This window comes from Carassius gibelio, chromosome B5 (assembly GCF_023724105.1).
Source record: "Carassius gibelio isolate Cgi1373 ecotype wild population from Czech Republic chromosome B5, carGib1.2-hapl.c, whole genome shotgun sequence".
Classification (NCBI taxonomy): Eukaryota; Metazoa; Chordata; class Actinopteri; order Cypriniformes; family Cyprinidae; genus Carassius; species Carassius gibelio.
Window position 1 is genome coordinate 11,093,594 of NC_068400.1, and position 15,592 is coordinate 11,109,185.

Consider the following 15,592-nt stretch of genomic DNA (forward strand, 5'->3'; position numbering starts at 1 on the left):
ACTGTGAGCACACACCCGGAGCAGTGGGCAGCAATTTATGCTGCGGCACCCGGGGAGCAGTTGGGGGTTCGATGCCTTGCTCAAGGGCACCTAAGTCGTGGTATTGAAGGTGGAGAGAGAACTGTACATGCACTCCCCCACCCACAATTCCGTCCGGCCCGAGACTAGAACCCACAACCCTTCGATTGGGAGTCCAACCCTCTAACCATTAGGCCACGACTTCCTAAGAAGATAATGTGTTATCTGATATTTTATTTGGTTATTTGATATGTATAAGCAGCTAAAGCTACTTAAAGGGAAATGTATAATAATTACAATTTATTAGCTTTGCTAATTGAATCATGTCAGCAATGTTGTTTAATTGTATTCTGATATTTTCTTTCTTTTATTGTTTATTGTAGAACCACACATATACTGTACATACATGAAGATAGATAATCCTCTGCTGAGTGTCAATAAAACCATCGAAGAGATTTACAGCATCCAATTGCATTCTTATCGATGCACCACAGTGGTCACTTGTCCCCAACTAGCTACAGATACAGTCCTAGCTATCAAGTCGTCAATACACTCTCAATGTAAAATGCAGAAATGTTAATCCATCCATTTATGACCTCAAGGTTAGATTATTGTAATACTATATTGGGTGGCTGTTCTGCACGCTTAGTAAAAATACTACAGCTAGTCCAAAATGCAGCAGCAAGAGTTTTTACTAGAACCAGGAAGTATGACCATTTTAGCCCGGTCCTGTCAACACTGGCTATCAAACATTGTATAGATTTTAAAATCTTGCTTATTACTTATAAAGCCCTGAATGGTTTAGCACCTCAGTATTTGAATGAGCTCCTGTTATATTATAATCCTCCACATCCGCTACATTCTCAAAACTAATAATACCTAGAATATTGCTACATCATTAGAAGAATGGCATCTACACTAATATTAGACTGTTTCTCTTTTATTCCGAGGTCACCGTAGCCACCAGACCCAGTCTGTATCCAGATCAGAGGGTCACTGCAGTCACCCGGATCCAGTACGTATCCAGACCAGATGGTGGATCAGCACCTAGAAAGGACATCTACATCCCTGAAAGACAGCGGAGACCAGGACAACTAGAGCCCCAGATACAGATCCCCTGTAAAGACCTTGTCTCAGACGACCACCAGGACTCTAGATTTAATACTGTCACATGGAATTGATGTTGATAGTGTTGAAATTATTCAGCCAAGTGATGATATCTCAGATCATTATTTAGTTCTGTGCAAACTTCATATAGCCAAAATTGTAAATTCTACTTCTTGTTACAAGTATCGAAGAACCATCACTTCTACCACAAAAGACTGCTTTTTAAGTTATCTTCCTGATGTATTCAAATTCCCTAGCATATGCAAAACCTCAGAACAACTTGATGATGTAACAGAAACTATGGACTCTCTCTTTTCTAGCACTTTAAATACAGTTGCTCCTTTACACTTAAGGAAAATGGAGAGCAGCTGGAGGAAAACAAAACTAGAGGTATTTCGTATTGCTTGGCGGGAAAGTAGCATATCCTATAGAAAAGCATTAAAAACTGCTAGATCTGATAACTTTTTGTCTCTTTTAGAAGAAAACAAACATAACCCTAGGTATTTATTCATATGACATTTCCCAACACCACAACAGTAATGACTTTGTGAACTACTTTACTTAAAATCGATACTATTAGAGATAAAATTGCAACCATTCAGCCATCAGATACAGTATCACATCAGACAGTGCACTATAGACCCCCTGAGGAACAGTTCCACTCATTCTCTACTATAGGAGGAAGAATTGTATAAACTTGTTAAATCATCTAAACCAACAACATGTATGTTAGACCCTATACCATCTAAGCTCCTAAAAGAGGTGCTTCCAGAAGTCATAGGTCCTCTTCTGACTATTATTAATTCCTCATTGTCATTAGGATATGTCCCCAAAACCTTCAAACTGGCTGTTATTACGCCTCTCATCAAAAAATCCACAACTTGACCGCAAAGAACTTGTTAATTATAGACCAATCTCGAATCTCCCTTTTCTGTCCAAGATACTGGAAAAGGTGGTATCCTCACAATTATATTCCTTCTTAGAGAAAAATGGTATATGTGAGGATTTCCAGTCAGGATTTAGACAGTATGATAGTACTGAGACTGCTCTCCTTAGAGTTACAAATAATCTGCTCTTATCATCTGATCGTGGGTGTATCTCTCTATTAGGATCTTAGTGCTGCGTTTGACACAATTGACCACAGCATTCTTTTGCTTAGACTTGAACACTTTGTTGGCATCAGTGGAAGTGCATTAGCATGGTTTATATCGTACTTATATGACCGCCATCAGTTCGTAGCAGTGAATGAAGATGTATCATATCAATCACTAGTGCAGTATGGAGTACCTCAAGGCTCAGTACTAGGGCCGCTACTCTTCACGCTTTATATGTTACCCTTGGGAGATATCATCAGGAAACATGGTGTTAGCTTTCACTGTTATGCTGATGATACTCAGCTCTATATTTCCTCGCAGCCCGGTGAAACACACCAATTTGAAAAACTAATGGAATGCATAGTCGATATAAAAAATTGGATGACGAGTAATTTCTTATTGCTAAATTCAGAAAAAACAGAGGTGTTAATTATAGGGCCTAAAAACTCTGCTTGTAATAACCTAGAACACTGTCTAAGACTTGATGGTTGCTTTGTCAATTCTTCGTCATCAGTTAGGAACCTAGGTGTGCTACTTGATCGCAATATTTCCTTAGAAAGCCACCTTTCTAGCATTTGTAAAACTGCATTTTTCCATCTCAAAAATATATCTAAATTGCGGCCTATGCTCTCAATGTCAAATGCAGAAATGTTAATCCATGCATTTATGACCTCAAGGTTAGATTATTGTAATGCTTTATAGAGCTGAAGATCTTTGCCCGAACCCGAGGGGAATTTAGCCGGGCTCGGGCTCGCGCTCCGGTTTGCGAGGTAAACGAGCGGTCATGTGATGTGTTTCGATTAGTGCGAGAAAGATGCGAAAATGAATGCTGAGCAGGTGTAACGGAGGCTTGCCTCTGGTGATTACGTTTTGGTTGCACCAGCAACTAAAGCAAAGTCTGAGGTGTGGAAAAGTTTTGACCATGCTTATAATGAGAATAATGAGTGAATAATGACGCACCATCAGTGAGCGCAGGAGCGCGCTGAAGACATATACAGTGGATTCATTCATTTCCCTCCACAAAAACATGTAGACCTAGCCTAATCTCTGTGAGTAAAGGTTTTTCAAATGATAACTAAATATTCATTGAGTCTTAAATGCATAATGTTGACAGAGTATTTACGCTAATGTTGGCATTATTCTTTTATTAAATAAAGCAAATCCGGCGGAGCCTTTATCTTAATTTCGTTATTGCCAAATACCCATCTTAATTTAAAATGTATCTTAATTTTTTTTTTTTTAAATGACTCGTTTTTATTGGTGCGTTGGTCTATTTATAGGTTAAATGAGCCTATGTCTAGAATGCTGAGATGTTACGATGTGACACAGGACTTATTTTATTTCTTTATTCCAACTTCCAAGTGGTCTAGTCTACGTTAGTTATGAGTAAATTATGTTAAAACATGAATAAATTGCTCATTGTTGGCAAAAGGCAAAAGAGCTGTGTGCGTGCGCAGATTTGAATAATGTCGGGCTGTAAACGGGTTCGGGGTTTAAAAAAGCTGTCAATCAAAATGTACTTGTCGGGCTAGGGCCGAAACCTGTCGGGCCTAACTTTTAAGGCCCGATTACAGCTCTAATGCTTTATTGGGTGGTTGTTCTGCACGCTTAGTAAACAAACTACAGCTAGTCCAAAATGCAGCAGCAAGAGTTCTTACTAGAACCAGGAAGTATGACCATATTAGCCCGGTCCTGTCCACACTGCACTGGCTCCCTATCAAACATCGTATAGATTTTAAAATATTGCTTATTACTTATAAAGCCCTGAATGGTTTAGCACCTCAGTATTTGAATGAGCTCCTTTTACATTATACTAATCTACGTCTGCTACGTTCTCAAAACTCAGGCAATTTGATAATACCTAGAATATCAAAATCAACTGCGGGCGGCAGATCCTTTTCCTGTTTGGCGCCTAAACTCTGGAATAACCTTCCTAACATTGTTCGGGAGGCAGACACACTCTTGCAGTTTAAATCTAGATTAAAGACCCATCTCTTTAATCTGGCATACACATAACATACTAATATGCTTTTAATATCCAAATCCGTTAAAGGATTTTTAGGCTGCATTAATTAGGTAAACTGGAACCGGAAACACTTCACATAACACCCTATGTACTTGCTACATCATTAGAAGAATGGCATCTACGTTAATATTAGTCTGTTTCTCTCTTGTTCCGAGGTCACCGTGGCCACCAGATCCAGTCTGTATCCAGATCAGAGGGTCACTGCAGTCGCCCGGATCCAGTACGTATCCAGACCAGATGGTGGATCAGCACCTAGAAAGGACCTCTACTTCCCAGAAAGACAGCGGAGATCAGGACAACTAGAGCCCCAGATACAGATCCCCTGTAAATACCTAGTCTCAGAGGAGCACCAGGACAAGACCACAGGAAACAGATGATTCTTCTGCACAATCTGACTTTGCTGCAGCCTGGAATTGAAGTACTGGTTTCGTCTGGTCAGAGGAGAACTGATCCCCCCCAGCATAAATGGCTTCCCCTTTGTTGTGCACTTGATTCATCATAGCAACCCATGACAGATGTTTAGATATTATTTATATATATTTTCATTACTGAATTCAACAAATATTTTTATATATGAATTGGAGCAGAATTATTACAGTAGAGTTTTCCCTGCTCACCTGTTTCTGGCTCAAGTAGTCCATGCCACGAGCCACATCTGCAGCAAAGTGCAGTAACTGCTGTGAAGAGAGCGTGGACGCGGTGCTGTTAGCGATGGCAAAGGCAGGGTCCGTCTCTAAAACACGGCTCTTACGCAGAAAGTCCAGCAGGTTTCCGTGAGGAGCATATTCAATGGCCAGATACAGGTAACCTGCAGTAGAAGACAGTGTGATTGAGCTCTCAAACACAGTCATGTCCCATTGGAGAAGAAGTAAATGTCTGTGGGACTTGAGGCGCACACCTCTGTGTTCACATGCTCCCAGAAGGTTAATGATGTTTGGATGATGACCCAGTTTACACAAGACCTCGAGTTCCCCAGCAAAGTCTCTGTGGTCGTCCTTAGAGGCATATTCTATGGTTAAGACAGAGATTGACACATTGTGAGAGAAATTGTGTGAATGCTGACACACATTCTGACTGTGTTCATTGAATGCTTCTCACCCTTCATTCTCTTGATGGCAGCATCCATCCTCAGGCCGTCTTTCTTAATGCGAGCTTTCAGCACCTGCCCAAAGTTTCCCTCTCCGATTATATCCTGGAACTTAATGTCGCTCCACTCCAGGGTGGGATAGGCCACAGATTGGCTGGAACTGGGAACTTTTTTGGAGACGTTTAGCGGCACAGAGTTAAACTGGACCACAGGCTCTTCTCTCTGTGAGAACAGGAGAGATTGATATTTACAGGAGTTTTCAGGTCCAACACACCTGAAGCAGCTACTGAAGGACTTCAGGATCCTAACTCTGAACTGAAGTTAAACACTGCCTAATGGAGAAGTTTTAGTGTGAGAACCTTCAAGTCCGTGTTCACACCAAGGACGATAACTATAAAGATAATGATAAAGATACAGTTCTAAAAATCGTTTTCAATATTAAAGAATAGCAGAATCCACACCACAGCTATAACAATAAAGGCACAGATAAACAATATCATTGGAACCACTTTCAGAATTATTCTTTTTTTAAAATACAGTCATCTTTGTAGTCATTATTCTTGGTGAGACTTGGCTTTAACCCTGATGTAGAGATAAAGCTGTGACTGAATTCAGATGATTTTGACTGTGATAGATGCTGAATTTGGGTCGGCGTCTCACCGCTACGTTGTGGAAGGCCTGCACCATGCGTCTCTGGAAGGTGGTTCTCTTGAGCTGCAGGACGATGCAGAAGGCCAGCAGGATAGTGATGCACGTCATGCCGGCGGAGCCCAGGATCGCAAAGAAGAGCATGTTACTGTGAGCCTGGAACCCATGCAGCTCTGAAAGAGCAACCGTTCACAATCACTGTCATCAATAGCATTTTAGAATGGCATTAATAGCATCAAGTGTTAAATAACGTCACTTATTAAATGTTTGTTGATGTTAAATTTTAATAATGGTTCATATTTAATTAAGGTTAGGGTCTTTCTTCCTGCACGTTCTTACTCATTTTGATCAAGATATGAAGATATGTACTCTCTACATATTGTCCATAGCTGCATTTATTGTCATTATTTGTAAAATCATGACTGTAAATGCTGACTTGTAAACAATTTGTAGAACTGTTTGATCTTATTGCCTGTGCCTGCATCACATGGAGATAAAGTGTTTACATGGTTATGACAGATATCGTATTCACTGCAACAAAAAAGGGCTTATCTTCCTTAGTATTTTTTGTCGTTTCTAGTCAAAATATTTATATAAAAAAAATTACAAGTGCATTTTGCTTAAAACAAGTAAAATTATCTGCCAGTGGGGTTAAGTAAAATTCTCATTTTACATAAGATAAGCGTTTTTTTGCAGTGTTTCTCTGGTTCAAATGCAGAAGAGAATTTACCACAATTTTGAGGCTTACTTCCATCATATATAAACAGTAAATTATCCTATAGATGGCAGTGTTACTCGCTCAGTGTGTCTCACAGGGTTCAGATGATGACATGTGCTCCTTTGAACGCACTTGTGAATCTTCACTAGTGTTCACACAGAAAAGCTGCTTCTGTCATTAACCGGACTGATTTCTTCAGGGGAACAGAGACAGCACAGAGACTCACGTGAGCTCTCCTGCGGCGTCAGCGTCTTCAGGGTGATCTGCGGTCTCTCCACACTCCCTCCTATGTTGTTGACGCTCCAGAGCTCCAGCTGGTAGGTGGTGTTGGTCTTCAGACCCCTGAGCTGGAAGCGCATGTTGGTCTGGTCCTGCACGTCAAGCTCCACCTGCTGACTGTAGTCCGTCTGCTCTGTCTGCTGGTAGCGGATCATGGCTTTGGAGATGGAGTGACCCTCAACCACTGACCAGGTGATGCTGGCTGAGGAGTCACTGATGTTACAGGTGGAGATGTTGGCAGGAGGAGGAGGAAGCTCTGATGGATCACAGCATAAGCAATCAATAACTCCACTAGTATATCAAACTCATCCGCAAACAAACAGAACACTCACACAAAGCACTTTATAATATCCTCTCATCTTTAAAGTTGTTCAAATGAAGTTCTTAGCAATGAATATTACAAATAAAAAATTATGTTTTGATATATTTATGGTAGGATATTTACAAAATATCTTCATGGAACATGATCTTTACTTAATATCCTAATGATTTTTGGCATAAAAGAAAAATGAATAATTTTGACTCATACAATGTATTGTTGTCTATTTCTACAAATACACCTGTGACACTGATGACTGCTTCTGTGCTGCATGGACACAAATGTCTGCGATCTTTAAAAAGTGAGAGGCACAAACTTACGGTCGCTCAGTGTCCAGGCGCTGACGGTGGGACAGGCCTGTCCTGCAGCGCTTCTGCTCGTCCTCACCTTGCACTGGTATTTGTGTCTGGGTTTCAGCTCACTCAGACGGAGGTTGGAGGAGTTCGATGTGAGCTGAAATCTCCTCTCGGTCCCTGAAGCTCCGACTTGCTGACACATGACCTCATAAGTCCAGTCCTCCTCGGCAGGAGTGGCGTCCCATGACAGGAGCAGCACGGTCTGATTGTGGGGCTTCAGCTTCACACCCATGGGGAGCTCTGAGACAAACACAGGCGTCTTATCATTGTGCCGTGTGTTGAATGTGACAGCGATTGAACGTGTTGTTTGAGCTCTTACCGAGCATCTGTGTGGAGAAAGTGGCTTCGGGTCCAGGCTGACCGGTTCCTCCTGGTCCGTGGCGACTCAGTTGCACCCGTGTGGTGTACTGGGTCATGGGAGAAAGGTTGTCCAACCTCACCAGAGAACTGCTCGCTGTGGAAAACATGGGGAAATGTATCTGTAATCTACTCAAACATACAAAAGCAGTTCCACAGTTTAGTGACAATTTGCCACATATTGAGTATCAGTCCACTGAACAAGAACAATGGGTTATTTTGAAAGTAAATCCACTCATGCATTTGTGAGATGAACATTTATTTTTTCAAAAGGTCGAAAAAACCTTTTTATAAATGTTGATGGTGTTCATGATATTACAGTAAAATGCTTGGAATAAATGACCTGGGTGTAAACAATAGATACAAATTGATAGTATTTTTAGAAGGGAAGTTAAAAAAATGATTGTGTAGAAGTTTCTGAACTTGATGTTGATTACACTCCACTTATGATTCGTTTGTTCCTTTTTTAAAATACAGAGGACCACAAGGGAAATAAGCCAAATTATTTTTTTTATGTATTTTATCCTCGAAAGTTTTGAAAAATATCATTATGTTATATTAGTCTTTTTTAACTTTTTTGTATTATATTTAAAATTTTGTCAAACAATAAAACAAACAAAATAAAGGAAATCTGTTCATATAAACAAACTAAGGCTTTGCCTGTGCTCTTTACATTTAAAATTACAGTCAACTTGACTTTAGTGTTTTGAAACTATATTACATAAAACACATCTAAATTAAACAGAAACAGCAGACGAGTTAAAAGAGATGCAGATTCATTATCTGCCAGCAGGTGGCGCTTATGGAACAGCAGCGATACAGCATTTCCTTGGTTACCGTTGTAAACAAAGCAGCTCTGCGCTTATGGACTCAATACATTACACACAGGCAAAATGGAAAGAAAATCTAAACTTTTCTAAAGACAGTCACTTCCCTCAAAAACATTCATATAAACTCTAACCCTGAGTTATATTGTGATTTATTTAACATCTCAAACGACTTTATCCATCACATATTTGTATAGATTTTCAACCGGCTCGCGGTACATCATTACATCCGTAGAAACAACACAAGCATCAGATGAGGTCAGTGCTTTTCCATCGCTGTGAAATGAAAGGCCCTTCCGGAGCAATGACTTCACCCACATTCTTCTGACTAGTCTTAATATCTTCTGTATTTGAGAGCGATCAGAAATATTTTCAGCTCATCACCAATTTGTAATCCGTTACACAGTGGAAATATTTATAACACTGGACAGTTTGCCGAGAGCAACACAGTGACCTGTGCACACCACAAGAACACACAAGCACCATTACCCTCAACACTTCTCCATGTAGATGAGCTGGTCTGTTTGTAGTTGACCGTGACTGAGATGACCGGTCCGTCTCCGGCGTAGGGCTCTTCGTTGAGCAGCAGCAGCAGGTGATGCGGGCCGCTGTCGTTCAGGAGCGGTGGATTCTGGGGCTTCGGAGGAGCTGAAACCAGAAGCAGCTGAGCACTAATCAACTAATGAAGTCAGTGCAGCCTGTTATTAATGCATTAATTACAGCAAAACTAATAGAGCATTAATTACAGCAAAACGCAGCCAAAGACTATAGATAGTGTCTGTATTGACAGTATTTGTTGCAATTGATACAATCTTTATTGTAATGTACAATAAAACTATGTTACATATACAAAATATTATATTATTGTATGATTACCATATAATAAATAATGGCTGTTTACTTCACCTTCATAAATTGAATGAAAACAGGAAAAAACAAAAACACAATGGTACACATTCTTTATTCATTACTTAGTAGATGTAGAGTTTATAAAAGCGTTGAATTTTATGTGGAAAAGGTAAATCACCATCTTGTTCTGACCAAATGGTCTTGAACAAGTTATTAATGAACATCCCAGGAGGACTTGAAAAAGCCATAAAGCCCTTTCTCAGTTTTTTTTTTTTTTTTTTTTTTTTGTGTTTCAATAACCAAACAATCATTGAGAGGCTATTTGGTCTACTAATTTTTAAGGTTTTAATGTAAATAGTTACAGTCAACATTCTCACTGTGGACATTACTTATGTCATAACCTTAATGCTCCTAAATCCTGAACACTGTATGCTGTAATTGTTTGGGACTATTGCTGGCAGGAAAATAGAGATGGACCTTGGGAACTTTGAAGAATCTCACCTTTGACATTCACAATGAATTCTTTCTCCTCCTGATAGTGTTTGGTTTTCACTTGACACGACCAGCGGCCAGCGGCTGACACAGTGATCTTCTCCACCCTGAATGTTGATGTCGTTTGATCATTTTCTGTATGTGTGTCCACTGCCTGAGCAGAATGAAAGAAGAGGGTTTCATGAACAACGCAGCAGCTCAAGAAGATCAAACCTCACGGCGACTCGTGCAGAACCGGTGTAGTAATTCTATGGAGATGAGACTCACATAGACAGTGGTCTTGTCTGGTTTGACCAGGGTTATTTCCCCGTGTAAAGGAGCAGGTTGGCCTGATGCAGAGCAGTTGACTGTGTATGTGACGCCCAAGTTGAGCTCGATGTCTCTCAGACTGCTCAAGATTACAGGTTTCATGTCTTTCAAAGAAATCACAAGCAGAGAAGGATTCAGCCCAGAGATCTCCCAGAAACACAGGACGGTTTCTTTGAAATCAATGATTTTCACCTGATTTCTCACAGCGAGCTCCGTGCTTGCCTTCACACACACATCCTCTGAAGCGATTGCATTTCCCCAGTTCACACTCACACTTCTGTTTACAGTCGGCGCCATAATAACCGGCCGGACAGTCTGGAATCACAAAATCCAAATGAAAAGTGTAACGAGTAATATTTTAACAAAATATTTGTACACATCAAGTGTTTATTTTCATTGCACACAATTCAGAACACATTCATTGAAACTAGTTCACAGTAGTTCACCATTTACTAGCATTTAGGCACAGTAAAATGAGGAATAATAAACAGAGCGTCTTCCCGTGTGTTAGACTTTATTTCCTCTCACCCTCGCTACAGTTGAAGCCCTTCCATCCAGACGCACAGGAGCAGCCGTACGGCTCTCTGAGACAGAAGAGCAGAGAACGACAGAATCCATCCACACAGCGCTCCTTACAGCTCCGGCCGAAGCGTCCCTCGCCACACACTACACACACAACACAACACACACATCAAATACACAACACACTATACACACAACACAACACACATCCAATACACACCACACTACACACACAACACAACACACATCAAATACACACCACACTATACACACAACACACACATCAAATACACAACACACTACACACACAACACAATACACATCAAATACACACAACACAACACACACATCAAATACACAACACACTATACACACAACACAAAACACATCAAATACACAACACACTATACACACAACACAACACACATCAAATACACAACACACGATACACACAACACAACACACATCAAATACACACCACACTATACACACAACACACACATCAAATACACACCACACTCCACACACAACACAACACACATCAAATACACACCACACTATACACACAACACACAAAACAAATACACACAACACACATCAAATACACAACACACTATACACACAACACACTTCAAATACACAACACACTATACACACAACACAACACACATCAAATACACAACACACTACACACACAACACAATACACATCAAATACACACAACACACTATACACACAACACAACACACACATCAAATGCACACCACACTATACACACAACACAACACACACATCAAATACACAACACACTATACACACAACACAACACACACATCAAATACACACCACACTACACACACAACACAACACACATCAAATACACAACACACACAACACAACACAACACACACAACACAACACACATCAAATACACACCACACTACCCACACAACACAACACACATCAAATACACAACACACTATACACACAACACACATCAAATACACAACACACTACACACACAACACAACACACACATCAAATACACACCACACTACACACACAACACAACACACATCAAATACACACCACACTATATACACAACACACACATCAAATACACAACACACTACCCACACAACACAATACACATCAAATACACACAACACACTATACACACAACACAACACACACATCAAATACACAACACACTATACACACAACACAACACACATCAAATACACACCACACTATACACACAACACACACATCAAATACACAACACACTATACACACAACACAACAAATACATCAAATATACACCACACTACACACACAACACACACATCAAATACACACCACACTATACACACAACACAACACATACATCAAATATACACCACACTACACACACAACACAACACACACATCAAATGCACACAACACAACACACATCAAATACACACCACACTATACACACAACACACACATCAAATACACACCACACTATACACACAACACACACATCAAATACACAACACACTATACACACAACACAACACATACATCAAATATACACCACACTACACACACAACACAACACACACATCAAATACACACCACACTATACACACAACACAACACACACATCAAATACACACCACACTACACACACAACACAACACACATCAAATACACACCACACTATACACACAACACAACACACATCAAATACACACCACACTATACACACAACACAACACACATCAAATACACACCACACTATACACAAAACACAACACACATCAAATACACAACACACTATACACAAAACACAACACACATCAAATACACACCACACTACACACACAACACAATACACATCAAATACACACCACACTACACACACACACACCACAGCAGCCTGAATATAAATATAACACTGAATATAAACATCTGTCCTACTTCTTATGTTTAAACTCTGAATAAGCGTTATTAATCCGTCATATATTACAGTTTTTCTCAGTAGCTTTGGTACATTTCTCAAATCAAACTCACAATTTGCAAAACAGTAAGTGCATTTCTCAAAACAACTCGTACAAATAGCAAAACGCCATGGATAACCTGCAAAAGCCACTCTCTTACTCAAAATCCTTAGTTCATCTCTCAAAAGTAAATATCTGTGTCAATGAACATGTCAGTGCCATCAGAATGACAAGTCCTTGTGTCATTGTGTACGGATGAGACAGTCAAATCACTTGTTGTCAATATAACACTGTACTCTGGAGGGATGTTCTGATGTAAACTATGGCAACTGTTTTGGATGACAGTTACTGTATTGAACAGTATGCCATATGCTTATGCATGCCATATAATCATTTAAAAAGTACATATTTACACATTACTGTATGTGGGGTATTGACTGAAAGAGACTGGACTGAATTCCCAGTAACACTTTTACAAGGTCTGACCAAAAAAAAAAAAACCTTTACAATGTCATTGTGACATAGAAAAGGAAAAAGAAATATGGGCACAAAGATGAAAATAAGTCCATTTTCAGAATGTTTTTACTCCTGTGTTGTCCTCTGTCTATACAGTATAAGCTTTCCAACTGAAGACTCATGAAATGAACCTTTGAGCTATTTCAGAGAACTGGTTTATCACTGGTTTATCATCTACATTCTCTTCATTAGTCAAAATTCACTTGCACAATTCATGCCAAACTGACAAAAAGTCTAATAATAATTTGTAAAAATAAAAATAAATAGCGTGCTTGGCAGTTTATGACAACTAGATTAACCATTTTGCATTTAATGACTTATACGATGAACAAAATACTAGATGTTTTGGGGGGTAAGACTATTTCACAGAAAACTATATAATACATTTTAAGGAACATGGCATTAGCAACTGATAATGTAGGAAACCGCAGATAAATCTGCGTAATCAATTGCATGAATGTACAAAAGCAATCGCAACTTGTTCAAAAGAATGAAAAACTGGTTTTATGATATGTATAAATGACTAGATGATGTGGAGGTTGTACAAGTAGTTTTGAGAATTTCATTTCTGATTTGAGAAATGCACCAAAGTGACTGAGAAAAACTGTAAACGTGACTATTGAGTATTTGAGCAAAGATTGTTACCTGTTTCACAGGTGGGTCCTTTAAACCCTGGAGGGCAGATGCATTCTCCCTTCACATCATCACACACGCCTCCATTAGCGCAGGACAGACACGATTCCGTACAATCTGGTCCCCACAAACCAGCCTTACAACCTTTAACAACGTAACAACTGACCGTTATTTAACAGAAGCTCATAGTCTGCTGAAAACACATACTCTTCTTTAACTTTGAGAAAATCATTGATAATTTCAGCACTCTTAAAAACATTGATCCATATTTTAACCTTCATATAAGCTGAAAAAATGTATAATTCAAAACCATTATTATAGATGAGCAAATCACTAAAAAGACGTGCATAGAACAGATCAGAAGTGTTTGACATCAATATTACGCTTTATTCTTTAGACACCAGCAGATCACTGAATAAACCACAAGACTGAATGCAATCTTCTTACAATCTTCAATAAGCTTTTCATAAAGAATTATCGCATTCAGGTCAGTGGAATGATTCATCGTGTTAATTCATCATTATTTCAATAAATAAATCAAGGTTTTCAGTAATGAAAGAGATGCAGACACACATCCTGCAAACTGTTTAAAGCAGCCAAATATTGCTGGAGATCCAGACAAATGTATTATGACTTACAAATCCATGAATCACTAAATGGGTGTTTAACCAACTTAATGGCCAGAAATGAAGTATTTATATTGCAACTTACAGTGAGGTGTAGAATTATTAATTTCCATGGTAATAGCACTTATGACTTAAACATCAAGTGCACAGATTCTAAACATTACCAGACACTTTAACGAGTGTGATTGTGACTTACTCCTGACGATCAGTCGGGTTATTGCTACGCTGGACGGAGCTTCAGAAATGTAACGGATCTCATATATTCCAGCATGACTTTGGGCTTTTGCATTGATTATTGAGTAATTAATTACATCCATAAAGTCCCCTTTTGGTGATGTGTGTTCATACTTTCCTGAAAACAAAAACAACAACAGCTACAACAACGAAAACTACAATATTATATATAATACAGCTTTTTTTTTTCTTTTTCTTTTTTTGGCATAAAAACAAGGGTTATGTGGTAAATACTGAACACGTAAACGCAGTTAAAAAAAAGAAAAAAAAGAAACTGTAAGCCAAAATAAATAGAAGCAAATAATTAATAATAAAAGTTACAAATCTTTATTGTGCCTGCATAGAGACACAGATTTATATATGTTATTTATGTTTTATATTGTTTATTAAATGTACAACTGAGTTCCCACCATTTTTATAGATGACTGCATCCTCTGGTAAATATGTCTTTCTTGAGTAAGAGATGTTAACATCTTCACCTTCATTAACAGTGATTGTCAGAGATTCAGGGATGAAAGCAGCTGCAGAAAAAGGAAATAGTCAAACCCCGTCTGGTTAGAAGTGCAGTGTATACACAAACAAACAAGTCT

At 39.1% G+C, this 15,592-nt stretch overlaps 1 protein-coding gene across 1 annotated transcript in view; it reads right to left on the reverse strand.

Moving 5' to 3' along the window:
- Nucleotides 1-15,592, reverse strand: part of tek (TEK tyrosine kinase, endothelial) — a 29,480-nt gene that overhangs the window by 8,479 nt on the left and 5,409 nt on the right. The window contains exons 3-17 of the mRNA XM_052555811.1: nucleotides 15,413-15,523; nucleotides 14,965-15,120; nucleotides 14,155-14,286; nucleotides 11,015-11,152; nucleotides 10,679-10,801; nucleotides 10,445-10,590; nucleotides 10,187-10,331; nucleotides 9,326-9,484; nucleotides 7,972-8,106; nucleotides 7,617-7,892; nucleotides 6,925-7,233; nucleotides 5,993-6,153; nucleotides 5,344-5,554; nucleotides 5,144-5,254; nucleotides 4,863-5,053 (exon numbers count right to left, since the gene is read on the reverse strand). Coding sequence (XP_052411771.1) covers nucleotides 4,863-5,053; nucleotides 5,144-5,254; nucleotides 5,344-5,554; nucleotides 5,993-6,153; nucleotides 6,925-7,233; nucleotides 7,617-7,892; nucleotides 7,972-8,106; nucleotides 9,326-9,484; nucleotides 10,187-10,331; nucleotides 10,445-10,590; nucleotides 10,679-10,801; nucleotides 11,015-11,152; nucleotides 14,155-14,286; nucleotides 14,965-15,120; nucleotides 15,413-15,523 — 2,504 coding nt within the window. The remainder of the gene's footprint in view (nucleotides 1-4,862; nucleotides 5,054-5,143; nucleotides 5,255-5,343; nucleotides 5,555-5,992; nucleotides 6,154-6,924; nucleotides 7,234-7,616; nucleotides 7,893-7,971; nucleotides 8,107-9,325; nucleotides 9,485-10,186; nucleotides 10,332-10,444; nucleotides 10,591-10,678; nucleotides 10,802-11,014; nucleotides 11,153-14,154; nucleotides 14,287-14,964; nucleotides 15,121-15,412; nucleotides 15,524-15,592) is intronic.